Here is a 24,283-nt window from a genome sequence, read left to right on the forward strand (position 1 = left end):
GAGCTACTACATTGCGTTGATTAAGTTCAGAGGAGATATGGCAGTATCACTAACAAGATACATCAAGGTAGGAAGCCTGGTGCTGATGCCATTCAGCATGTCAGCCTGACTGCCTGGCTTGTGTTATAACCAACAGTGGAGTGGTCCGCAATAGATCATAGCATCGCAGTGATCCAATGGGTCGAAAGGAAATGCTTCTAGTGAATCGAAATGTAATGTTTACCAGGTCGTAAATTGTTAAGAACTCAATGTTCAGCGACATTAGTAAAGGTATATCAAAACGGACTTTTCTAGCCTGACTCTGTTATCCTGACATTCATTGTCCAGCTCAGCCACGACAACTGTTGGTATATACGTGGGCAGGTTAGACCTTTTGGTCGTGACGAGGTTAATAGTCGAGGTAGGTCTATTATACGTATATAGAAGGGGAAGATCGTAAGTAGAGCCCACAATCCCTCGGTAAGTATAAATAGGCCGAAGGGTCTATTTATACGGGCCTAGACTACCTACCTACCTCCCCTACCTAACTATCTACCTAGACACCTTTTTCTACCTTGCCAATCCAATAACAACTGATTAAATGTTAAACTTTATTTTCAGGCTTCACCTCATACGTTGTTGTGACAACAATACCTCCATGACCGTGCTGCCCGCTAGATGTGCTGTTCAGACTACCGTCGCGACCACCATTTTGAGGCCAGTTGGATGAGTCGGACGACTTGACGATCTGCTCTTCGCTCGAGTTGTTGTCTAGTTCCGTCATACTGTACTTGTTATAGCGTTTCTTTGCAGGCAATCCAGATCGATCGGCACTCTGCCCTCCACCTCCTCCTATTGTCACCAACTGATGGCCGTACCTGTCACCTGAGCTGGGGTACTTCTGGTTGGCTCCGCTACTGCCCTTGGTAGACCTCAACCAACGTGAGGAAGAAAACAGTGGTCTAATGCAGGCTGCGTTCACGGCGATGATTCCAACAAACTAAATGACGGATATCTTGTTAGTTCTGTAACCTGTACCTATGTTTCCCCCCATTCATGAACTTTGGAGAGCACTTACAGTCTCTCTGATTGCCCAGATGGTGCTGACATTGATACCTTCAATGTCCTTCAGCGACAGTATGCAGCGGAGCAAAGCGGCGATCATGACGAAAATGCCCGAGCAGAGAAGAAGTCCAATTGCAAGCTTTCGTTTGATGCTGAGCTTGACGGCCCACAATAGTGGTAACGGTATCGATACAATGAGGAAATCCGTTCTGTGGTAAAGGCTTCGTCAGTACTAGGTATCAAATCTTCGATTGTTTGACGCACGAGATATTGAGTACCACTAGACTCAAGTAGTTGGCAACAGCCAAAGTACACTCATCTAATTTATTATCAGCAACTTGACAGATCTCTTTTGTCCTGGCAATAAAGGACCTCCTGGATAAGGGACCACCTGCCAGTTTCTTTGAACTGGCGTACAATGGCCCCAAATGACAGATATGACACCAACATAAGCTATCCCTGTCGCTACGGCTGTCCATTTGACAATCTTCTGCTGTCTTGTAGCAAGCCTATATCATGATGTCAGAGATGAGATCAACCCCGATTTCTGAGGACATGGGGGTAACACGAACGTGATACGACTGAAGAAGAACAAAATGCAAGCTTTGAGACACCAAATGAGAGTGACATAAAAGTTCCAGCCTGCCAGCAGGCACTTGGAACCAAACTCAAACTTGGCTATTTCCTCTGACGTCAACGTTGCGCCGATATCGTTCGTGATTCCGATGTTGGTTCCATTTTGGCCTGTCCGGGTATTAAGTGTCAATGTCGTATCGACCCAAGAAGCATTGGGGGATGCTAACCTATAAGCTCCAACATGCAAAGCTCCAACTTGAAGTGGAAGTTAGCCGCGGAACGTAGACGCCAGTCTGGAGTCTGAACTGTCGATAGCAGGGCCAATATAAGGCGCACTTACAGTCCAGAAGATCAAGCATAAAATCGCAAAATAATCGTCACCTTGCCAATTGAAGCCCACAATTTTCCATCTAGCAAAGATGCGAAGGAGAATAATCAAGACACCGAGCCCATACTCAGTCCATGCCTCAGTCTGAAAAGGGGTCGCCATATTCCTGAAGGTGACTGAAAGAGTGGCAAGTCCGAACGAGTGAGCAGAGAGACTTTTGATCAAGTAGAATCAAATCGCGAAGGGGACCTGCTCAATCTGCATTCTGTCGGACATGTTCAAGATCAATGCTGGTTCACGGAAATTCTCGGATTAAAAGCCGCATCTTTTGGTTTAGCTCCGTGTCTCCAGTGCAGTTACGTACGCCATAGCCCCTATGTCTGGGCGAGGCTTGAATTCTCTCACCCTTGGCTGTGATAGACATACGCATTACGAACAAGCCCAGAAAGTTTTCGCGACGTCGGATTGAGGATTTCGGTCCCTGCCTAGTCCCGATGAAAGTTCAAACGGCCTCCTTATTACAACCTAACCAGCTCAACGCGATGATAGGGATCGGCATTTTGAAGGAGCTCGAGACTCTCGTACAGGCCCCGGTCAACGAACCCTAGCAGGAGTGGTACGCTAGGTTGTAGAGCAGCATCACAGAGTGCTTTGGGGATTACAGGATACAAGGCCTTTTCTTGGCAACCGTTGAATTTGGATTCCAAGCCTTCCTGTGCCGAGGATGCGCGGGATAATTGTATGATCAATCTTGTAGAGACAGTCTCATCCGTGTTATCTACCTAGAGGGGCCGTGTTGACATCCTGGCTCCTGACCAACCCTGATGCCTATCCCTCACTACCTGTGAGGCTCAAGTCTCATTCGGCGTCCAGTCCGAAAGCTGTCTGGGGTTTGCCGCTGTGACATAGCCCGAAAGAGAAAAGTATTCACTGAACATCTCCCCTTTTTTCTCCTATCCGGTCTGGCTACTTGAGTGTTGGCACTCGTTTTGGTCCAATAACACTTGATCTTGTCCACATGCCCATGCATAAGTCCCATGACAATGTGGTACTCGGAACTGCAAGGTCGAACCGGAATTGCATGGAACATCAATTCCTCTGGATCAGCGGAAACAAATCATCTTACGAGGTGAACGCTGCCAAGCAAGCCCCCAAGAAAGAGGGGTAGGCTTGCAAGCCGATCAACCTTGCATGTGCGCCATGGATATCCCCCTCACACTAAATGCCTAGTAGCCTCAATGTCTTAGAAACGCGCATTAACGTCGCAGAGAGTTGACAAAATGGGACGATACGACCCTTTAATACTGGAACATAAGATAGGTTCTGAATGTCTGGTAGGTCTACCCTCTTTGGTATCGTCGTTGGGCCCATTCTCGGCGTAAATTTCCCATGCAACCCTATCAACCGGGCCGATGAATATTGGCATTTCGTGATTTGATCCACACGTTTCCCGGCCAAATGGAGTATGCCGTCAGGAATGGAAACCTCATTAGCGCCTCTCCCGTTCGGCCCCATCTCCCGATGTTTCTCAGGTCTGTCCCACAACGATTTTCCCACGGGGGCCCCAGGATTTGGCGGGGGGAACTAAGCTCCAACCACAGCCAACGCTTGTTATGCTCCCCAGAACTCAAAAGCCACAACTAGTAACTTTCCGTCCGATCACCCAGTTCCGATTATAACAGAACCAAATTTGGGAGGCAGTGTTTCTTCTCGAACAGTTCAACGTCTTGAGGACAAAAACCCTTCCTGATCAACAGTCGGCTCATTCAGGCTGATCAACGACCAACTTCACTCGGCTGTGCCGCTGAAGACTCGGATGCAACTTTGATGGCAGCACGCCCAGCTGCTGTGCCGCACCCTTACTGTGTCGCTTAGGTGGAGACATTTGGAGGTGATGAACCGCTGTACCAACGCCGAGCAAGATCGTCGGGTTTGCAGGGTCCAAATTCTCCCCAACGGTCCAAATCAGGCCCCGGTATCAGGGCTCCCATGGAACCCAAGACCTTCAGGATGCTGTTTCCAATTTTCCAACCAGTCCAACCTCATGCCTACATGTATATCTGCTCTGAAAGGTTCTGATTGGTTGTACGTAAGAGAGTGATCTTCATTTTCTACTCGTCGGTGCCTAAGGTAACACGGTAGCGCCGTGTAACTGGCACAAGTCCAGAGTCCCAGTAGGACTTCCGCCTCGAAACGGTATTATTGCAACCAAAAAGACCCAAAACTGACAAGGGATCAACTAACAGCGTATGCGTATGCATGCACTCAGGGATATCCACACAAAATCATTCACTCTCCTGTCTCTTATCGAATGTTGAGGTGCGGATACAACTCCGCCACCAGCAGGCTCAATTTGGGCCTTTGGAAACTCCAAGTGGTGTAGATGCATGGATTCTAATACCGGACCCTGCATACCGCCATGGAATGCCTCCTTTTTGGACGGTCGCGTTTCCTTCTTCGGCTTTCGAGCGGCACTTGGCAGCGGCGCTGACTTCCCTAAGCTGTACTACTGGTGTTGGGTGCGTTCCCCGCACGTAGACTTCAGACGTAGCTCGAGGCGTGTGTGAGGGGCGTGGTGTTCGAGGAAGAGACCCCGGAATTGTTGTCGGAATTGCCAGTCAGTGTCCGAATACAAGAGCACCAGTCCGAGCTCCGTGGGCCATCCTGTGACTTATCTTCCATTTCTCTCATACCATCAGACGCTATTCCCCACGAGCTCAGACTTACAGTGCAGCCATCATCAATATGGGATCTTTACCGCAAGAGATTATTTACGACTTCATCGTATGCGGGTAAGTCTATTGGGATGAAGTATATCTTTCTATGCCTGAGCCAGTGGCTGACATCAAGTCCTCAAGCGGTGGTACCTCCGGCTGCGTCGTTGCGAGCCGCCTTGCTGAGATTCCTAGCGTGAATGTTCTAGTCATCGAGGCTGGTGAACATAATGAGAATCTTGAGAATGTTCACATGACAGGAGGGTAATTAGTCTTTTCTACTAACAGAGTTGATTGCGACCTAACATTTTAATCTTAATCACAGATGGTCGCAACTATTTGATAAGGATACAGATTGGAACGTCATCAGCGAGAAGAAGCCTTCAGTCAACAATCGACAGGTTAAACTGAGCCGCGGAAAGTTCCTCGGCGGCTGTTCTGGCTGCAACGGCACTCTATGCATTCGTGGTGCCAAGCAAGACTACGATGACTGGGGAGTCGAGGGCTGGACAGGTGACGAAGTATTTAAATACATTCGAAAGGTCAGTAATGGTTCCATATCCTGAGGCTATTTGTTTTTGACCTCACTGTTCCCTGGTTCAGCTTGCGATTTACCAGATCTTTGCAAGCCACTAATCTCTTGTGAACTAAAGGCAGAGAACTTTCACGGAAAACCTTGGTTTGAAGCCTCCAAAGACCATGGCACTAACGGCCACCTCAACATCGAACCACACGACCTCGCTCCTATCTCAAACCTCATCATGGACTCCATGGTATCCAAAGGGCTGCCGCTAGACCACGACATGTTTTCCCACGGAGAGAATCCCCATGGATGTGGACATGCACCTAGAACAGTCCATAAGGGCTTGCGAACCACTGCCGCAGACTTCGTCACGAAGGAAAACAAGAAGGACAACCTTCACCTTCTTATCGAGACTCATGTGGAAAAGGTTATCATTGAGAAGGCGGACGGTGAGCTCAGGGCAACAGGTGTTAGGGTCATCAAGGCCGATGGCTCCGTTGTCGACATCAAGGCCCGCAAGGAAGTCATTGTCAGTGGCGGCGCGTACTGCAGCCCCAATATCCTGAACCGGTCTGGTATCGGGGCCAAGGCCGAGCTCGACAATTTCAATATTCCGACGTTGGTTGACTTGCCCGGCGTTGGCAAGAACCTCATGGACCATCTCGTGAGTGACCCATTGCGTGTATACCGAGGGATTTATCTAACATATCCTGCCTCAAGATTGTCTTCATGTTTTACGAAACCGAAAAGGCTGGCCTGACCAACGACCACCACGTCTACCACGGCGATAACTTCGCAAAGACGTACGCCCTCTGGAAGGACCAGCAAGCAGGCTTTCTGTCCACATTCCCCTTCGGAGCATTCGCTTACGCCCGTCTGGACGAGCGCCTCGCTGACTCGGAGCTTTGGAAGAACGCCCCAAGGCAACCGGGCCGCGACCCAATGGGCCTTACGCCCAAGCAGCCAAACATTGAGTTCTTCACCACTGAGTGCTACGGAGGTCCGAAGCAGTATGACCAGTTCCCGACCGACGGTAAGTATGCCTTTAGCATGATTGCAGAGCTCTTTGGGCCTCGGTCTCGCGGCACGGTTGCGCTTCGCGACACCGATGCCAAATCTGTCCCAGTCGTGGACACGAATTACCTCTCTGATCCATTGGATGTGGAGGTTCTGGCTGAGGCGTGCCGCTTCGGTAACGAAATCATCATGGAAGGTACAGGAACCAAGGATATCGTCAAGGGGTCTTGGCCGAGCGATTTGGTGCATCACAAGCACACTACTCGCGAGGACTGGATACCCTATGTCCGGGACAACGCAACGACCTGTAAGTTCTCTCTGATTACCCTCACTCGCAGCTTTCTAACTAGTTTTCTTCTTCGTAGGCTACCACGCTGCGGGAACTTGTGCCATGGGCAACGCCTCTGATCCCAAGGCGGTTGTCGATCCAACACTCACAGTGAAGGGTGTCAAAGGCCTTCGAGTTGCTGACTGCAGCATTATGCCCGTTCTTAATGGCGGCCATACCCAGATGCCTGCATATGGAATCGGAGAAAAGGCGGCTGACCTTATCAAGACGGCATGGAAGCTATGAAACATTATTAGCGGCATGAGTTGAAGAAATAGCAAGCAGCATGTAGATTTCCTGTATTTAATGAATGTGTCAAAGGGCGTCGTTCGTGCCCAACAGCTTATTCTCTCTTAAATACTGGCATCCATTCTAGAGGAGCATCGATCTCGATCCACTTTCCACCCTCGTACGTGTCCGACTTCCCCTCGAGGAGTGGCTTCCACTTGCCTCCTGCTTCTAGCTGGGGGAGATAGACCTTGATGTTCCTCTTCTCCGCCTCCAGCACCGGGCACACCAAGTACTTGCTGCCAAACATATACTGCTGACCAATCTTCCAAGTTTCCTGGTCCTTCGGAAACTCGTAGAAGAGCGTTCGCATGACAGGCGTGCCTTTCTCGTGCGCCTCCTTCATCAGCGAACGCGTGTAATCACGCAACTCCTCTCGGAGAAACATGTACTTCTTGCAAATCTCATAGACCTCAGGCCCATAAGACCAAACCTCATTTGGCGCGCCGCTATGGCATTCAGCGCCCCCCGTCGTACCATGCTGGGGCTGCTCAGGCTCCCGACATCCATGGAGACGGAAAACGGGACAGAAAGCACCCCATTGGAACCACCGGACGAACAGCTCACGGAATTTTTCATCCCTCGGGTCTCCGCCGTGGAAGCCACCGATATCAGTCGTCCACCATGGAAGACCGGAGAGGCCCATGTGTAAGCCAGCTGCGACCTGGTTGCGCAGACTTCCCCAGGACGAAGCAATGTCACCGCTCCAGACTAAGGCACCATACTTCTGACTTCCAGCCCATGCACATCGGATGAGGTTCACAATGTTCTTTTGACCTTCAGCTTCCATTCCCTCGTAGAAGGCCTTCGCGTACTCGACGGGGTAAATGTTGCCGATTGAGACGTTGGATCCCAGGTGGTACCGGTACGTGTCGAAATCGTAGACTGTGTATTCGGGTTCGGCCTCATCCAGCCAAAAGACACGGATGCCCTTGTCGTAGTAGTTTTTCTTGGCCTTCTTCCATACGTAGTCTCTTGCTCCGGGGTTGGTGGCGTCAAAATGCGTCGTATCGCCCTGGAAGTTCATGGCAATCCGGATGCCTCTGTCAGACTGGATGAGGTACCCCTTCTCGACCATCTCATCCCAGTTCTCAGACTTGTGATCAACAGTGGGCCAGATGGAAACCATCAGTTCAATCTTGAGCTCCTGCAACTCCTTGATCATGGCATCCGGGTCGGGCCAGTACGTCGGGTCGAATTTCCACTCTCCCTGCAGCGGCCAGTGGAAAAAGTCAATGACAATGAGATCAATGGGTAGCTCGCGTTTCCTATACTCGCGCGCAACTTCCAAGAGTTCTTCTTGCGTCTGGTATCGCAGCTTACATTGCCAAAACCCGAGGCCGTACTCTGGCATCATCGGAACCTTGCCCGTGGCGTCGGCGTAAGCCTCGACGATTTCGGCCGGGGAATCGCCAGCGACGATCCAGTAGTCGAGGGCCCGAGTTGACTTGGCCTCGAAACTCATAATGTTACGGCCCAGAATTGCTCTACCGACTGACGGGTTGTTCCACAAAAGGCCGTACCCCAGCGAGGAGACGGCGAACGGGACACTGGCCTGGGAATTCCTGTGAGCGAGCTCGAGGTCGTGGCCCTTGAGATCCAGGAATGGCTGTTGGTACTGGCCCATCCCGAAGATCTTTTCCTCCGCATCGACGCTCTCGAATCTCGCAGTGAGGTGATAGTCGTTGCTGTTGACGATGGCGAGGAACTCGCGTGCCTCAACGTCGAGGGCGCTGCACTTGGGATCCAGGACATCCCGTCGGTGGCGCGAATATTCCTCGAGCAGCAGCTCGCCCTTTGAGTTCCATATCATGAGCTTGCCACCGCTGGTTACGGAAGCCTTGATCTTGCCGTTGGTGATTGTACCGGCCTTGTCGTCAATGGTGATCTTGACATCTGCTTTCTTGGGCTTGAGCAACGCCCAGTCTTCGATAGGCATCTCACGAGCCTTGGTAGCCCGAACTCGAAAGGAATCTAGGCCCCATGGTTCAACCCAGACTTTCTCTGCGTCGTAGGTGTAGACGAGCTTCCCATCCTGCTCTAAAAGACCCATGATGATCTAGCTCTCGTAGGTGAATCACGGATTACAAGATGATGCTTTGGTGACCGGGGTGTTGAAGAAGCCTTAAACAGTGCAGTGATGTACAAGCACGGAGACAGGATGATGAGGGGTAGCTTTCCATCCATCGGATGCAGCTTCTTCTTGTACATGTAGCATGCAGAGCAGAACTACTCGTGACCTAGCAGAAGAAGACCCCCGACTGCGGAGTTGCTCCTGTTGCCATGAGACGATAGATGAAAAGCGCAGACCGAAACGGTGCCACGACAAAAGACAGATGACATGCCACGCCTCCAATTGACCACTCGGATGCCGTGAAAGCCGCCATGTCCACTGCGGCCATCGGGATGCCCCGCATCTGCCGGATTGAGGGGAAGTTGGGGGTCATGTTTGGGGTCATTGATGCTACGAATGATCCGCATCCGCGGACTCAAGGTTGAAGATAGTTTTAGAATGGTTATTAGGCTATTCGGGGGAGCAACAAGTGCAAACTCTAATATAGCTGGAGATCAATGTTCCAACTACCACCTAGCCCTTGGGCTGGAGTAATCGACGACAACAGCTGTATGCATACATAGTACATGAGGCAGAATCGCCTTTCCATACTTCAACGGGTATCATTCCTCAGTAGTTCTTCGACAACTGATCCATAGCTCAAACACACACCGGGCCCCTCCATTACTTGTGCTTCGTAGCAAAAGATTCTCTCGTGTTGACTCTGTCAATGTCGTACGGGTTTCCGTCGTAGGACTTCCGGCGTGTCGAGGCCAGGCTCATCGTCCGTCGTGTGTGATGCGTGCTCTGGCGGTGCATGGATGACCGATCGTCAGAAGATGACGCATCCGAGTCGACAGTATCGCTTGCCACGGTTTCTTGTCCACCGCTAACTTCCGGTTCCTTATCTGAAGACGACGTATCCTCTTCCCGCAGCCGCGCCATGAAAGCCTCTGATTGTGCGGCAAACTTGCAGCGTGCTCGGATGGCGGGACCATACTTGTAGAACAAGAACGGGAAGGGAACGCAAGCGAGAGCCAGGAATGCGGGAATCGACGACGCCCAGTTCGTGCCGAGGTCTTTGTACATGTATGTCGTGAACAGAGGGAACGCAGCGCCGAAGCAACTACGGATAACGGAGTTGGCAGCGAGCACACTCGCCGCGAAGATGGTGTAAGCATCGATGAGGTAGTTCATGACGCTCAAGAACAGCAAAACCATTCCGAATCCGAACGGGACGCCAGCGGCGATGCTGACCATCCAGTGGATGTCGGCGTTGTTGGTCCAAGCAAACCAGAACAGACCGATGGGAATCGCCACGCCTCCGACCATGGCTGATGGGAGACGGGTTTCCGGAGGAGCAAATCCGCCGTTCCTCTCTTGTACTCGCTTGTACCGACCGTTCTCGGGTAGCGTGTAAATAATGGCGAAAACCATGCCGACCATGATGCCGAGGAATGCAAGTCCACCAATTCCCTGTGACCATCCTCGTTCTTGCTGATAGACAATAGGGAAGGCCGCAAATAGCATGTAGAGAGTTCCGTAAATGATGGCCATGTAGAGCGATAGGAGCAAGACAATGGGCTCTCGGAACAGCAGGATCCAGGGCCTCGATAGGGCCGTCTTGAACGACTCTGCCAGACTGATCTTGCCCTGCTCGTGTTCAATCTTGCTGACATAGACCTTGCCAGTCATCTTGGAAAGTTTCGCAGCTCGCTGACGAAGGAGATACGGCGCATAGGTCTCGGGGACGAGAGCCGCACCCAAAAGCCAAAGGGTGCCAGAGAACGCAGCCAAGAAACCCATGACCCATCGCCAGCCCGCCGCGGCCCCGAGGAATCCACCGATGATGGGTCCCAAAACAGGTCCGAGGAACGGCGCAGCCGCGAACAAGGCCATCGCCAAGCCTCTGTCGGCGGCCGGGAACATGTCAGCGATGACACCGCCCGAGTTGGCGAGTGGAGATGAGCCAAAGGCACCGGCGAAGAAGCGAAGGACGATGAGAGTCGTGGCCGAGTTGGCACCGGCGCAACCGGCGTTGAATGCCGTCAGGATGGCATAGGTGCCAAAGAAGAGCGATTGGCGTCCGAAGAGTTCACTGAGCGGTGCCCAAAGTAACGGTCCAATGGCGAATCCGAGCACGAATAGGGAGACGCCCAAAGTCGCGACTTCTTGGGAGATGCCGAATTCAATGATGATTTGACGTATACCACCCGTGTAGGCTGATGAGAGCAGTGCTACTGCTAATGTGGTCAACGACACCATGAATGTGATGAACCATTTCGTCGCTTTGCTGAATAGCATCGGGTTCCTGGGATCGTTGGGAATCCATTGCACCAGGAAGGGATCTGCCTCTGTGCCGGACCCAGGATATCGATAGTCGGCTATATCCTGTGTTATCCCTGCTTGATCGGTGACTATGCGCCAGTATGGAATTTTCGTGTGGACGGGAGGCTCGCCAACATCGTTGGCTGCCTTTTCTTGCGCCATCGCGAGCTCGAAATGGTGATAGACGCGTCTAAGAAACTTGTGGGTACACGCCAGAGAGAAGAGTCGAGAGAAGAGGAGCAAGAAGGTCGAGCCAAGTGAGAGCGGAGGACGGATATGCCAATGGAACAGGTGCCAAGAGCAAACGGCGAGGGGGGCTAGGGGGGAAATAAGCCGGGGACGAATTGTATTTGTAGGGTAGTCAAGCAGAAAGAAAATCACACACAACCATCCGTACAGGGAATGACGAAATATACAGGATCACAGGGTCCGAAATAAAACGGCTTACGGGCGGGAATGGGAACCGAATGTTGCTGAATCCCGTTTTACCGTGCCCACTACACGCGCCGCTCCGGGTGGCTTCGCCTGTCGGATCGATCTTTTGTCTGCATTGCATACGCATACACGGTGCACATCTTCCAGATCTAGTGCTCACGATCCCGTAGTTGCCGAGACGAACACCCGGGTCGCCATGTTCTACTCTGGATAGCTCCAGCCCAGTGCACTGAATCAGTGAATAAAACCCCCGTACGTGCGTGGCACTGCAGGTATGGTGCTTTGAAATCGTGGTGACGACAGAGATGTTGTGTTGGTGCGCCCTTCTTTGAGTCTTTGCCGGTGCTGGTGGGACAGCCCGGCTCCGACTAGGCTTAACTCCGTCGTCTAGCGTGTAGAGGTGTGGTCCGGCAGCATAGCTACCCGCCGTGTATTCATAAAGTTATGCAAATCCGGCCCCCGAAAGACGCTTCAGGTTGTCTCTCTCCCTCGGAAATACATGTAACCACCCCTGAATTTCTCATACTCATTCCGTTGAGGTGGTGATGGAAGCCTGATGTTATATTGCCTCCCTCGTGTTTCGGAAGGACCCTGAAATAGATCAGATTGGGACCTTGAGATTTACGAGAGATACACGGTTACATGCATCCAGGTGGCAAGTTAGATTGGCGTTGGCAATCTTCATTCAGTTGTCGTCTATTCTTCTTAACTCTAAGACCACAGACCACCAAAGTACAGCATGAAATTACAATGTGACTATCTGGTATTGGTGGGAGGAAGTTCATCTGAGTAATTCACTCTGTCAGACTTGTCATTGAAATTGATGGACATTTCTTTTTTAAAGTTTTCCCCGCGGATGCTACGTGTGCCAAACCCGCTGCGGCTTGCGGGGACAGCCCGGTTACCATCGTTCTGGAACATCGAACACGAACTCCGTCTGTGTATGCATTCAGCTGTCGGAATCTTTTCTTCTGCCTATATATTAGCGTTTCCTCTCTCCGATCCGCATCGCACCGGAGCAAGCTTGTGGAAGCGGGAATTCTGGAATGTGAAGTTGATTGGGCTGTTTTGATGCACGAATAAGGCCAGACTGACCGGTGCGACTCAACGAGTCATGGACCGGCATATTCATAAATGTGTATTAGACCCGCTTTTCCGGAACGGCCTGCCTCCGGCGCATCTGCATAACTCACGGGCTGTAATTCGGAGTCGGGACGGGTTTAGGACCTAACGCCAGAAGGATCGCATTAGGTACAATAGTGAAGCAACACTAGGCAAGGATGTCAGATCTTTCCAATTTCAAAGAATGCATCTCCCAAGGTATTGGGTATTCTTTGATTTTCTAGTGCATGCGACACTCACAGCGTAAGTCAGATTGCAACTTCGCTTCTAGAAACCATGCCCACTTGCTAAGAAGTCCCATATGTTTACGTGTACATTACCTATGCTCAGGTCACATTCAGCAAAGTTCAGTCAATTTGTTGAATCCACTTTCAGCTTCGTTCAGAATATTTGAGTTTCATTTTCAAGCCGACGGGAGCAGGCTATCTCGAAGTGTAACCTCCATCAACCATCAGTGCAGACCCAGTCACAAACGAACTCCTACCGCCAGCCAAGTACAAAACACCATCGGCAATCTCCTTTGGGCTTCCCATCCTCTGCATCGGCACTGCAGTGGAAACTCTCTCCTCCATCGCCTTCAGCACCTCGGGATTCTTGGTCGTCATCGGCGTCTCTGTGTATCCAGGGCAAATGGCGTTGATGCGCAAGCCCTGGTTGGCATAATCCTCGGACGCAGTGCGCGTCAAACCGATGACGGCGTGCTTCGTCGTCGTGTATGCCGTAGAGAGTGTGATACCCACAACACCCTGGATAGAGCCAAAGTTGACAATGGACCCCTTTTGCAAAGGTCTGCCGTCAATTGTTGACAAAATAGGCTCTTGCTTCAACATAATCTGGGCCGCTGCCCTGAGCACGTAAAACGTTCCGTTGATGTTTACGTCGAGAACCCGTTGCCAGTCTTCCGTCTTGGCGAACGCGGCGCCGCCCTTGTGCTTGATGGCGATGCCGGCGGCGTTAACAACATAGTCTAGCCTGCCAAACTTGGCTGCTGCTTCGTTGACGACCTTGATGACTTCCTCCTCGTTGGCGATGTTGATGGGGTAGGTGAGCAACTCAATCTTGCGGTCTTTTCCGAATTCGGCTTCGATCTCGTCTTTGACTGTCTTGAGTGCGTCTGCGTTGAGATCTAGTAATGCAATACCGGCGGAGCCTTCTTGGGCGAAACCGCGAGCACATGCTCTGCCGATGCCAGAGGCTGCGCCTGTAACCAGAGCAAAGCCGGGGACATCCATGTTATGTGATTAAAGAGGTTTTGAGGAGGAGTAATTGATCAAGAATTTAGAAGTCGTGGTTGGGAAAGCTCAAGGGGATTAATGTCATGCAACTTGTCTATAATGATGTGCTCAAAGTTCGTTGATGGCAACCTCAATAAGTAGTCCATCATCGCGATGTTGCGCCTTCGGTGTTCTTGGGTATCGGGTGTGGCTTTCCATTGATGCTCAGGTAGGACTTTCCCCATTTGATTCGGGTGTGTCTCGACTCCACCTACGGCGACCAACTCCCCCACCCGGTGCTCGGCGTCTGCGGGGTCATCCCGAGAAGCCGCGTTGGCCGATCATCTTGTGCGTCAGCTGCTCTTATCAAAAGACTTAATGTGACACTTCTTTATGGGCCAAGCCTTTGGCCACTGGCGGGGTGGAAGAAAGATAGAGACGCGTTTTACCCCGCGGCGATATTCAGATCAGCATTTGGCCGCACGCGCCCTATCACCAGGTCCTTGGTGTTAGTAAAGGGACCCGATATCGGATACCACGCATGTCATGTTCCGCGCGGATGTTAGTCAATGACTGATTAAACCTGACACTCTGAATCAATCGAAGTCATTGTCTTTCTATGATTGATATTTACGTTTCATAAGGCAGTTGATATCACGCAAGTGAGGTCACAGCCTTCATCTTAACGACACCGCGTTGTAATGATGGGCTTCTCCAGGTCTGCAAGTGACTAAAGTTTGAGCATGCTACTATGACACATCGCAGAAAGTATTTCATCTCGATTACATTTCTATGACTAGACCATATGATATTTTGATCTTCTATCTGGATTCGGGTTTTCTGAAAGTTGCTGAACTTGAGGCTTTAGCCAACCTGTAGAGTTTTCAATTCAACGAGCGAGCCCATGGCATCGTCTTCAACTTTTCCTAAACCTCTTCTAACGCTAGTTGAGACTATTACGAAATACAGAATCTGAGGCGATGAGACGACACGGAGAAGGAGGTAAAGTTTCAAACTTGCGATGATGCCTAACTTGTACATGAAAGCTGATAGGGGGGATCAACGTCTATCGAATTTTAAAATTGAATTGCGAGCTTGAATCTACAACTTAACACCTTTAGCCTGTCTAGCAAAGGTAAGCCCCTTGTAGCCAGATTCTTTAACATCCCTGCACCGCCTCTGGAACTCCTGCGCAGATCCACCATATCTAACAACGCTTCTAACCTGCTTGCCCTTGATGTTCGTGTTGACACCCGTCATCCAACTGTCAACCTCGTTGACAAGTGAACCCTTGCTGCATTCAAACACATGTTCCGTCCACCCGTCCGCAGCCTCCTGTGTCGCCTCAGCATAGGTGTACCCCTTATCACGGCAAAACTTCAACAAGTCTACAACAACCTGCACGGCATGCTCGATGTTTCTCGTCGCGTTGCCAAACGGCTGGTGCGGGCCTAGAACCATAAGCATGTTGGGCATGGAGGGCACCGTCATGCCAAGGAATGTGTAAGGTCTGTTGTCGACCCAGACGGCTCGTTCGCCCTTTGGCGTCCCGCTCGGCGCAATCAGTGGCCGTCCGTCTTTGCCTTGCCACTCAATTGCGCTGAATGAGCCCGTAATGGCATCAAAACCAGTGGCGTAGATCAGAATATCGAGCTCGTGCTCCTTGCCGTCGGATGTGATTATGCGGTCAGACTTCACCTCAGAGACCGGGGCCTTCTTGAGGTCAACGAGGTGCACGTTGTCTTGGTTGAAGGCCTCAAAGTAGCCGCTCTCCAACGGCACACGACGGGTGCCAAAACCATGTGTCTTGGGAATCAGAGACTCGGCCACCTCCGGATCGTGTACTCTTCCCCTAATCTTGTCTGCGATGAAGTTGGAATACAGCTCATTGGCTTGGCGATCCGTGTACGTGTCGCTAAAGAGGCCCTGCCACTTGCCAAAGCCCGGCTCGTTGTACAGCTTCTCCCAAAGGGCGAGCCGCTCTTCCGCCGTAACCTCCATGGACTTACGGGGGTCCGCCATGTGCATGAAGCCTGATGGCGTCGAGCGGCAGATGCCGAAAATGTTGTCATAGTCTTTCTTGAGCTCCTCCATCTTCTCTGGCGAGATTTCGTAGTTGCGCAAGGGGACGGTCCATGTTGCGGTTCTTTGAAATACGCTGATGGACTTGATGCTTGGCTCCTTTGAAAGTGCGGTGATGGTCTGGATGCCGGTGGCGCCGGTCCCGACAACGCCGATACGCTTGCCGGCGAAGTCGCGGGCAAGGTTCAAGTCTGTCGGCCACCGCGATGTGTGGAAAGAAGTGCCCTTGAAATTCTCAATGCCGGGGATAGCTGGTAGTGATGGTGTAGAAAGGAAGCCGATGCAGCTGAGGAAGAAAGTGGTGATGTATTGGTTGCCGTCCTGGTCGACAAATGTCCAGTTATGGGCATCGTCATCCCAGCGAGCTGATTTGACAGTGGTGTTAAACTGGATGTGTTTGTAGAGGTCGTTCCTCTCTGCGAAGCGCTTGATGTATTTGTGTGTCTCGGGCTGGGGGGAGAAGGCCTCCTTCCAATGCCATTCCTCCAAGAGACCCTTGTCAAAGGAGTAGCTGTAGGACACGGACTCGCAGTCGAACCGACATCCAGGGTAGCGGTTCCAGAACCACGTTCCGCCGACGTCTGCACCGTTGTCAAGGACCTTCACCCTGCAATCGGGCATTTGCTCCCGGATGTGGTGCAGACTAGCAAGGCCGGATAGACCTGAGCCAATGATGAGAACATCATAGGTCTCTTTCACAGGGGTTGGAATAGAGCCCATGATTTCCGGGGTGGTCTGAAGAAACAGATTGAAAAGAATCAAGTTGGATTTTGAGATTTGTCTGTGATGATCAAGTGCTGATAGAAATGCTTGAGGGGATGCTTCTTGTGCTACAACCACAAGATCCTATTCTTTGAAGTCTGTGAGATGTCTAAATAGCCAACGACTCGTCCTTGACATAAGGCCTTTCTCTTAGCAAATAGAATTCCGCTGAGAAAGTATCTGCACAACTTTCCCGTCCCATCTGTCACAACATTATTCGCCCAACTTGTTCACGTCAAACATCAGCCGATCCCGTGTGGGGCTTATCTGAGGTGGCGGCCCCGAATCGGGGATGACTTGCCAACTCTGGATTTGGATGGTGTTGACCAAAGTTCGCCTATCGGGACCCTCCCCCGCATCGATTAAGTCACAGGCTAGCTCCAAGGGAAACCCTTCCCTTAAGGGACCCTAGACAGACTCTACAACATTCCCGAGCATTCAAGAGCGTCGAATCATCGAGATGTCAAGCAGTCAGTATATCTATGGGTCATATGATGCAGCTGAGCGCTTTCCGAGTTGCCGCCGATAGGGCGTGTGAGTGCGGTACTAGGCAATCAATTTGTCACACTTCAACAACTTGGAGTCGCAGCTGAAATTGGGGTTTATGATACTATGTGCACGAAGAACACAGTGTAATTGGCATCCCGTAGCAAGACTGCAAACGGTTCCTGGAGACACATAGTTCTTTCAAATCAGATGAACACAACTTTGAGCAAGCACGGAGTCCATCATGAGGGCCCATTCAATGCGTTACTAGCCACAATACTGCTTCAATAAGAATTGGCGTACTTCTTACTATGCCTGAGCTGTACTACATGTATCTCGACACCTACAATTGACAATCATTGCCAAATCAGAGAAATCTTGCGCCACCATGCGTTCGAATTGCCTTGCTTCTCCTTCTCGGCCTCATCCATCGCCGTCCACATTTCGGCCTCTGCTTCTACCTCCCGCAAATTGGTCGACAAGTCAACATCTTCAGGAGCGTACAGCCAGGGATCCTTTCTTCCAACCGTGAGCTTGTGTCCGAAGTATGTAACCAGGAAAAGCGGAATGCCAATATACGCAGTTAGGAAGCTGGATGCAGAGAATCTTCCGGGGTAGAACACCGTGAATCCATTGGCAAAGAGGAGGAATCCAAATGCAATCATGGAGATCCACGCTCCGTAGGGTTGACACCACGACTGATAAGGGACCTTGACGCCCTGTACTTGGCAGGCCTTGCGGAAACGAAGGAAGATGAAAGCGCACAGCACCCAAGAGGTGTATCCAGCGGTGTTTGTCAGACTGACGAACCAGTTGAAGACCACGCCAGCATCTGAAGAGACGCTCAGGTACGCGAGGAGAGTGAAGCAACTCGATGCAAGGACGGCGTAAATGGGAAGCCCGTAGCTGTTGCAGCGTGTAAAGATTTTGGGTGCGTTGCCGGCAACTGCAAGAGAGTACAGGGATCTACTGGCCATGTAGAGGTATGAGTTTCCAGCACTCCAGGCGCTCGTAAGAATACCGGCGTTGACGACTGATGGTAAACCATTGATCCCGGCATTGCGGATTGCAATGACCCAAGGTGACGCGTTAGCATTACCAGCACCGGACACAAGGCCCTCGGAGTTGGAGTTGCAGATGGCTCCAATTGCCAACGAGCCGAGGAGGTAAAAAATGATGAGTCTGTAGAAGAACCGTCGGCTGGCAATGGGCAGGTTCTTGCGCGGGTTTCGCATCTCGCCGCCCATGACGATGATAAGCTCTGGGCTGAAGTAGAACGAGAAGCCGGAAAACACCCAACCATAGAGGAAGGCAGTAAAGCGACCGCCAGAGCCGGTAATGATGTACTCCTTGGTCGCACCTGGGTCAACCCAGTAGTAGAAACCCAGCCGTTCTCCGCTCGGCCCTCCACCAAGAATCAAGACCACTGAGAGGAGCAGAAGACCGATGAAGAGAATGATCTTCAGACTTGCAAACCAGAATTCAGTCTCTGCGTAAACAGTAACTGGCGAAAGGTTGAGTCCGACGACGACAACAAGGAGGATCGTCAGCCAGACGGCATTGTGGACGTTGTTTGGCCAGTAGTTGATAATGACTGAACCAACTGTGATTTCGTAGGCGAGAATGATTCCAAAAGAGTACACATAGAGCCAACCGAGAGCGAACCCAAGGGATCGAGAAGTGTAGCGGTTGCAGTAGTACGACATGGAACTACCCGAGATGGGGAGGAATGTGCCGACTTCCATCACAGCCGTGACTATGCCGTAAACAAGAAGAGACGTGAGGGCGTAGGCAAGGAAGAGAAACGCCGGTCCGCCAGCAGCGAGGACCTGGCCGGATCCTACGAAGAGGCCAGTTCCGATGCTGCCACCAATGGCAATCATCTGGGCGTGGCGCGACTTGACATTTCGCTTCGTGCCACCCTGGGCGACGAGATGAGTCTCGCCGTAGGTATTGCTCTCGAGTCGGCCGAGGTCTGAGTCGTGCATTTTGCCATCGTTGGCAGTGTCTGCGTAAGTTCCCTCCTTCGAAAAGGGGGTTGCCGTGTCGTTGTCTAAAGCCATTGTAGACTGGATCGACGAAGGGGATTCGGTGAGGTTGATTCAATTATGCATTCGAGGCAACTGAAGGAGTTGTTTGGTTGTCAAACCAGTGCAGGTAAAGTAGTTGAGTGCAGAGTCTCCTTCAACTGAAGTTAGATTTTGTATCGAGTGAGGGCATTCTGTTGTCTTTTAAACTACACATTACGACCACGTACACCGAATCCTACCCAGGTCCTTTAAGGTGAACCTTGTCTGGGCTGACAAGGGAGACCAGCACCGATACCACTTAGTGCCGACTCAGCTCGCTGTACCTTGGACGGAAGACATTGCAAGTCTTGGAAAAGCATGGATGGAGATAAGTTCCAGCCGTCCCTGTTCCTAGCCCATCCGGGGCATTAGGCGACTTGGCGAAGATACCAAGTGTGGTGTTCTCGAGTCAGATAGGAAAGCTTTCCCAGCTATCAGACGCCAAAACATGTACCCCAGGTTTACTATGGGGTCACCGGGTCGCTCGCTATTCCCCCCGCCCTTATCAAAGGCCCCCGCTCCAACGGATGCGCTAAAGCCGCGTTATGCATTTCGTTGCGCCCTATTGTATCTCTCCGCGGACATCAATCCCGTCGTGTTGGTACAATCCTTGGCTAATATGTTGCCCTCAGCCCCTTGATATAACTTTCCATATCCATTTGCGGAGTCCGGAGTATCAGCAGTTGATATCGCAAACATTCAACTCGCGCCAAACCCTCCTGACATCCTCCCAAGGCTCCCACAAACCAAACAGGAAGTGGAATCCCGAGCCATCTCTGGCTCACCCGGAATGGCCGATGCCAATAAAACCCGATTGTCTTTGCCCAAGGATGCGGACGCCCGGCGCAGTCGGTCCTTTGGCGGTTGTGGAACTGTACGTCATGCCATCCATCACGCTGGTGAACCTGTGACATCCGGATAGATCGTAGACTGGAATTAAGGCGCTGATTTGCTTCAGTGTCGAAACCGCCGGATGAAGTGTGACGAGGGTCGGCCTACGTGCTCCATGTGTAGGGCATCCAACCTCACATGCAGCGGCTATGAGAAGAACATCTTTTTCGACTTTGAGGAGACTCCGAGCGTCGGAATGGCGCGCTTTCGGAGACCCTTGTTGACAGAATCGGAACGCGAGTCAATGAGTGACGAGCTCGTCTCCAGCATTCCGCCGGCATTGACTCTTTGGCACATTGCTCAAATCGAGGATGAGTGCGAGAGGACACCACTGTCCCAAAGCGTCCAGATCAGTCGAGGTCCTTTCGGTGCATTCAGAGTACATCGACTGTCAATGGAATCTTCAAAGGTTGCGCCCGAATCCAGTCCAGAGTCAAATAATCCCACGGTCGGCAGCTCTCCAAAGGCTGCGAAGGAGATCGGGGAGGGCAGTCCTGAAGAGGCAGACGAAGAGCTCATGAATCCACCAGACGCCTCTTCACCACAAGAGACAACGCCGTTACTTGGGCCTGCCCTTGCCTGCTTGGACCATCGTCCATTGAGCCCATTGACTGAATGGTGGAACACGAATGAATGGTGGAACATGGGCGATCTCCCAGATATGAACAACTGGTGGGACACGCCCGTGGACCTAGACCGCGTACGCGATATATCCGACAGTGTCTCTTTCTCTGGCATGGAGCAATATTCGAGGGCACCCATGCATGTTGCTTCCCAGGATGTTCAAGTTTGTATACCGAGCATGTTCACAGACACCCAGTCTCAACAACTAGCTACGCCAGACAACTGCTCCATCGCGCCGACAATCGACTACGCCGTTCCTCACGATGCCGTCTTCCTCCTCAGACACTACTCAACAACGGTCCTCCGAGGCTTCACACCCTTCCGCCACAGCAAAACGCCATGGCATATTCTGTTCATACCATACGTCAAAAGTTGCCTAGCAGCACTGACACTCGGAGACGACATGGATCACGCCAGCCTAACGGCATTCTACGGCACGCTCGCCATCAGCGCCTCCAGCCTCGGTGGCATCTCCAACTCGCGCAAGTGGTCCGAACAGGCAAACAACTACAAGCAGCGCGCTCGCCACCACGTCCGGCTCATGCTACAAACGGCCTACGATGTTCCCAAAAAGGCAAAGTACAAATCGATACTGATTGCGTTTCTGACAATGGTACAAATCTCGAGCGTCTCCGGCAGCCGTGATCAAGTGGAGTGCTACCTCTTGGAGGCGGAAAAGTTTATACGCGTCAATGGGCTCAACAAAAAAAAGTCGCGCAAGGTCCGACTGCTGCATCACTGCTACGCGTTCGAGCGGGTTTTGCACGAGACCACATTCCCCGGGAGCACGCAGTCTCCTCACCGTCTTCATGTGCGCAAGGTGATTGAGACCAGCAACGCGAGTGCCTATAGCTTAGACAGCCTATCGTTCCAGCTAGCGAGCTGGAGCAACCTGGACCAAGAAATGCTCAAGGTCAAGGGGCGGGAAGAGGGGGAGAACGATCTCCATCTCCAGATCCCGGGTGTCTGGCTCGCAACACTGTATCCGGAAATCTTTGGTATCCCAGAGATCTACATGTTCCTCCTCTCGCTCGTTATCCGGCTAGCTCGATCAAAAGAAGACCCGGAGTACTCGAGTCCCGCAGGTCTCAAAGAGTTCATGTTCCGCGCCAAGGCAGTCGAGAGACGTATCCACCAACTCAGACGGCAGCCCGGGTACGTGATAGCAGACTTGCCCACCTCGGACCCGGAGATGCAGCACTGCCAGCAATTTCTAGATAACCTCTCGCAAGCCATGCTGTTTGCCTTGACTATATTCTTCTATCGGAGGGTTTACGACGTGGAGGCGGACATGTTACAGGATAAGGTCGTCGGTGTTCGGGATTGCTTGCTGCGGTTCGAGGCAACCGAGTCTGAGATGGGGTACGGGTCGGCCAGGCTGGTGTGGCCTGCAGTGATTGCGGCGAGCGAGGCGGATGACCCAGAGGTGCGGGAATCGTTTGCACAGTTTTTCAGGGACTGGGCGCGTCGGAGCGGTCTTCGTATCTTCAGCGATTCTCTCGCGGATGTCGAGAGACGATGGGCCGAGAGGGAATCTGTAGATAGCGGCGCCGCCACCGAGGCCATCTTGATATTGTAAAATGCATATTACTGGCTGTCCTGCATCTTCCGGTTTCAAATCCAGATTGATTTTGTGTGTAAGTAGGTTGCAGTCTTGCAGATGATGGAGGGTATGTGGCTGGATTTGCTGTCGAGCAGATAATGTTCGACTTACCCCTTTTGGTGGGGTCTTTGCCACTTCTGCAAGGGGATAACTTTCCTATTCTACGCGAGCTTCTCCTGTGTAAGTCCTCCCCCAAGTACCCCGCGCTTCTTCATCAGAAACGATTTCCGCTCGGAAACCTGCCTACGGGGTATGGCTGTCATTATGCCGCAGACGGGTACCTCTACTTAATTAGAGGCACAAAGGGGGGCGTTCAGCATACTTGTTCATAGAGACCAGCTTCTCACAATCGTATCCTGGCACACGTTTACTTCACGCAAACACTAAATCCGACTACACCATGTCTTCATTCCAAGGCAAAGTTGTAAGTCGGGTAAACTACCCACTTCCTTGAATAGCATGCTCATGTAATCCTCGAATAGGTTGCTATCACCGGCGCCGGCTCCGGCATGGGCCTGTCGACGGCCCAGCTCCTAGCCTCCCGCGGTGCTAAGCTGTCATTGGCGGATATCAACGAGGACTCTCTCAAGGAGGCAATCTCGTCTCTTGAAGATAGTGCAAGCCATATGTACGAAGTTGTTGACGTAAGGAAAGGTGATGTCGTCAATGCTTGGATCCAAAATACCGTAAAGAAGTTTGGCAAGCTAGACGGTGCTGTCAACATGGCTGGCGTCATTACCCACGCCACGCCTGTTGCAGAGCTTACAGACAAGGATTGGGATTTCGTCTTTGAAGTCAATGCCAAAGGTGTCTTCAATTGTCTAAGGTCACAACTAGGAGTGATGTCTGACGGAGGCAGCATCGTAAGTTCCTTCCCGAAATCTGAGTCTCAGACCGGCTGCACGGCCGATGGAACCACAAGCTGTGGCCAGACGTATTTCAGAAGCTGACATAATGCTATCTTCGCAGGTATCTGCGGCGAGTGTCTTCGGTCAGTTTGGAGCTCCTGGCAATGCTGCATACTGTGCTAGCAAGGCAGCGGTAATTGGCGTGTCAAGAACAGCAGCCAAGGAAAACCAAAACATTCGCGTGAATTGCGTGTCACCTGGTAGGCCCCTTCTATTCTCTCGCCTTCTTGTCCTACGGCATCATCTACGCCAGTAGTCTCAAGAATGGTGATGGCACAGAACTAAGCTAATACTTGTCCACAGGCTCTGTCAACACGCCCTTGTCTCGTGGAGAAAATCCCGAAGATGTGAAGCGCGGTCTACAAGTAACTGCGCAGAAGAGAAGAGCAGAGCCTATCGAGATAGCTCGCGTTATTGCGTTTCTTCTTAGTGACGAGGCCTCTTTTGTCACAGGGGCTGTTTACAACGTTGATGGCGGTTGGGTATGCTAAGCGTCGTGCTGTTGGAACAATCAAAATGGCGCTTCTCAGGTCCTCTTTGATTTGATCCCTGTCAGGAGACTTATGATTTCCTTCAACGAAACTGTAAATTTGTTTCGAACTACCTACAACGCCCACATATATAACGCTTGAGAATAAAGCTCTTGGGTCACTGCCACGCTTAGAATGACGGTGCCCTCAATATGTTGATTTGAACATGTATGTTCTTGCTGAATAACAACCTCTGCGTAACTCTTTTCCTCTTTTCAGGATCCAAGGGACGATCTGCGACTGGCATCCATATCACCTAAGGACCCTGTTATTATCAGAGCTCAGGAGTCCCTGGCTTTCTTCAACATCCTCCAAGACGATGAAGGAGGATTTTTGGACTTATCATTACCACTGACTG

At 51.5% G+C, this 24,283-nt stretch overlaps 9 protein-coding genes across 9 annotated transcripts; 3 read left to right on the plus strand and 6 right to left on the minus strand.

Annotated features, from left to right (window-relative positions):
- Positions 1 to 583: 583 nt before the first annotated feature.
- BDZ83DRAFT_580984 (uncharacterized protein) lies at positions 584 to 2,110 on the minus strand (the record flags this gene model as incomplete). The annotated part of the gene is made up of 7 exons (XM_060505408.1): positions 584 to 979; positions 1,058 to 1,253; positions 1,309 to 1,363; positions 1,417 to 1,553; positions 1,617 to 1,788; positions 1,848 to 1,875; positions 1,961 to 2,110. 7 exons carry the CDS (start codon positions 2,108 to 2,110, stop codon positions 584 to 586), a joined length of 1,134 nt encoding a protein of 377 aa, XP_060363385.1.
- Positions 2,111 to 4,693: 2,583 nt separating this feature from the next.
- BDZ83DRAFT_702286 (GMC oxidoreductase) lies at positions 4,694 to 6,831 on the plus strand (the record flags this gene model as incomplete). The annotated part of the gene is made up of 6 exons (XM_060511457.1): positions 4,694 to 4,740; positions 4,807 to 4,926; positions 4,988 to 5,204; positions 5,316 to 5,849; positions 5,906 to 6,509; positions 6,568 to 6,831. 6 exons carry the CDS (start codon positions 4,694 to 4,696, stop codon positions 6,774 to 6,776), a joined length of 1,731 nt encoding a protein of 576 aa, XP_060363386.1. The 3' UTR covers positions 6,777 to 6,831.
- A 42-nt stretch (positions 6,832 to 6,873) lies between these two features.
- On the minus strand, positions 6,874 to 8,871 carry BDZ83DRAFT_793640 (family 31 glycosyl hydrolase; the record flags this gene model as incomplete). Its single annotated transcript, XM_060515784.1, has 1 exon — positions 6,874 to 8,871. The coding sequence occupies one exon, from the start codon at positions 8,869 to 8,871 to the stop codon at positions 6,874 to 6,876; it is 1,998 nt and encodes a 665-aa protein (XP_060363387.1).
- Positions 8,872 to 9,228: 357 nt separating this feature from the next.
- On the minus strand, positions 9,229 to 11,565 carry BDZ83DRAFT_626410 (major facilitator superfamily transporter). The gene has a single exon (XM_060508558.1). It carries the CDS (start codon positions 11,359 to 11,361, stop codon positions 9,556 to 9,558), a length of 1,806 nt encoding a protein of 601 aa, XP_060363388.1. The 5' UTR covers positions 11,362 to 11,565; the 3' UTR covers positions 9,229 to 9,555.
- A 1,382-nt stretch (positions 11,566 to 12,947) lies between these two features.
- On the minus strand, positions 12,948 to 14,243 carry BDZ83DRAFT_626412 (dehydrogenase with different specificitie). Its single transcript, XM_060508559.1, has one exon. The coding sequence runs from the start codon at positions 13,986 to 13,988 to the stop codon at positions 13,179 to 13,181; it is 810 nt and encodes a 269-aa protein (XP_060363389.1). The 5' UTR covers positions 13,989 to 14,243; the 3' UTR covers positions 12,948 to 13,178.
- An 828-nt stretch (positions 14,244 to 15,071) lies between these two features.
- On the minus strand, positions 15,072 to 16,772 carry BDZ83DRAFT_731942 (cyclohexanone monooxygenase; the record flags this gene model as incomplete). The annotated part of the gene is made up of 1 exon (XM_060512883.1): positions 15,072 to 16,772. The coding sequence occupies one exon, from the start codon at positions 16,770 to 16,772 to the stop codon at positions 15,072 to 15,074; it is 1,701 nt and encodes a 566-aa protein (XP_060363390.1).
- Positions 16,773 to 17,656: 884 nt separating this feature from the next.
- BDZ83DRAFT_720721 (proline permease PrnB) lies at positions 17,657 to 19,288 on the minus strand (the record flags this gene model as incomplete). The annotated part of the gene is made up of 1 exon (XM_060512295.1): positions 17,657 to 19,288. The coding sequence occupies one exon, from the start codon at positions 19,286 to 19,288 to the stop codon at positions 17,657 to 17,659; it is 1,632 nt and encodes a 543-aa protein (XP_060363391.1).
- Positions 19,289 to 20,159: 871 nt separating this feature from the next.
- Positions 20,160 to 22,463, plus strand: BDZ83DRAFT_581082 (fungal-specific transcription factor domain-containing protein; the record flags this gene model as incomplete). Its single annotated transcript, XM_060505422.1, has 2 exons — positions 20,160 to 20,243; positions 20,328 to 22,463. The coding sequence occupies 2 exons, from the start codon at positions 20,160 to 20,162 to the stop codon at positions 22,461 to 22,463; spliced, it is 2,220 nt and encodes a 739-aa protein (XP_060363392.1).
- Positions 22,464 to 22,703: 240 nt separating this feature from the next.
- On the plus strand, positions 22,704 to 23,886 carry BDZ83DRAFT_742103 (uncharacterized protein; the record flags this gene model as incomplete). The annotated part of the gene is made up of 4 exons (XM_060513101.1): positions 22,704 to 22,911; positions 22,970 to 23,350; positions 23,457 to 23,595; positions 23,699 to 23,886. The coding sequence occupies exons 1-4, from the start codon at positions 22,888 to 22,890 to the stop codon at positions 23,884 to 23,886; spliced, it is 732 nt and encodes a 243-aa protein (XP_060363393.1). The 5' UTR covers positions 22,704 to 22,887.
- Between the last annotated feature and the right edge of the window lie 397 nt (positions 23,887 to 24,283).

The sequence above is a fragment of the Colletotrichum acutatum genome (genome assembly GCF_030867785.1).
Source record: "Colletotrichum acutatum strain CBS 112980 chromosome Unknown BDZ83scaffold_66, whole genome shotgun sequence".
Classification (NCBI taxonomy): domain Eukaryota; kingdom Fungi; phylum Ascomycota; class Sordariomycetes; order Glomerellales; family Glomerellaceae; genus Colletotrichum; species Colletotrichum acutatum.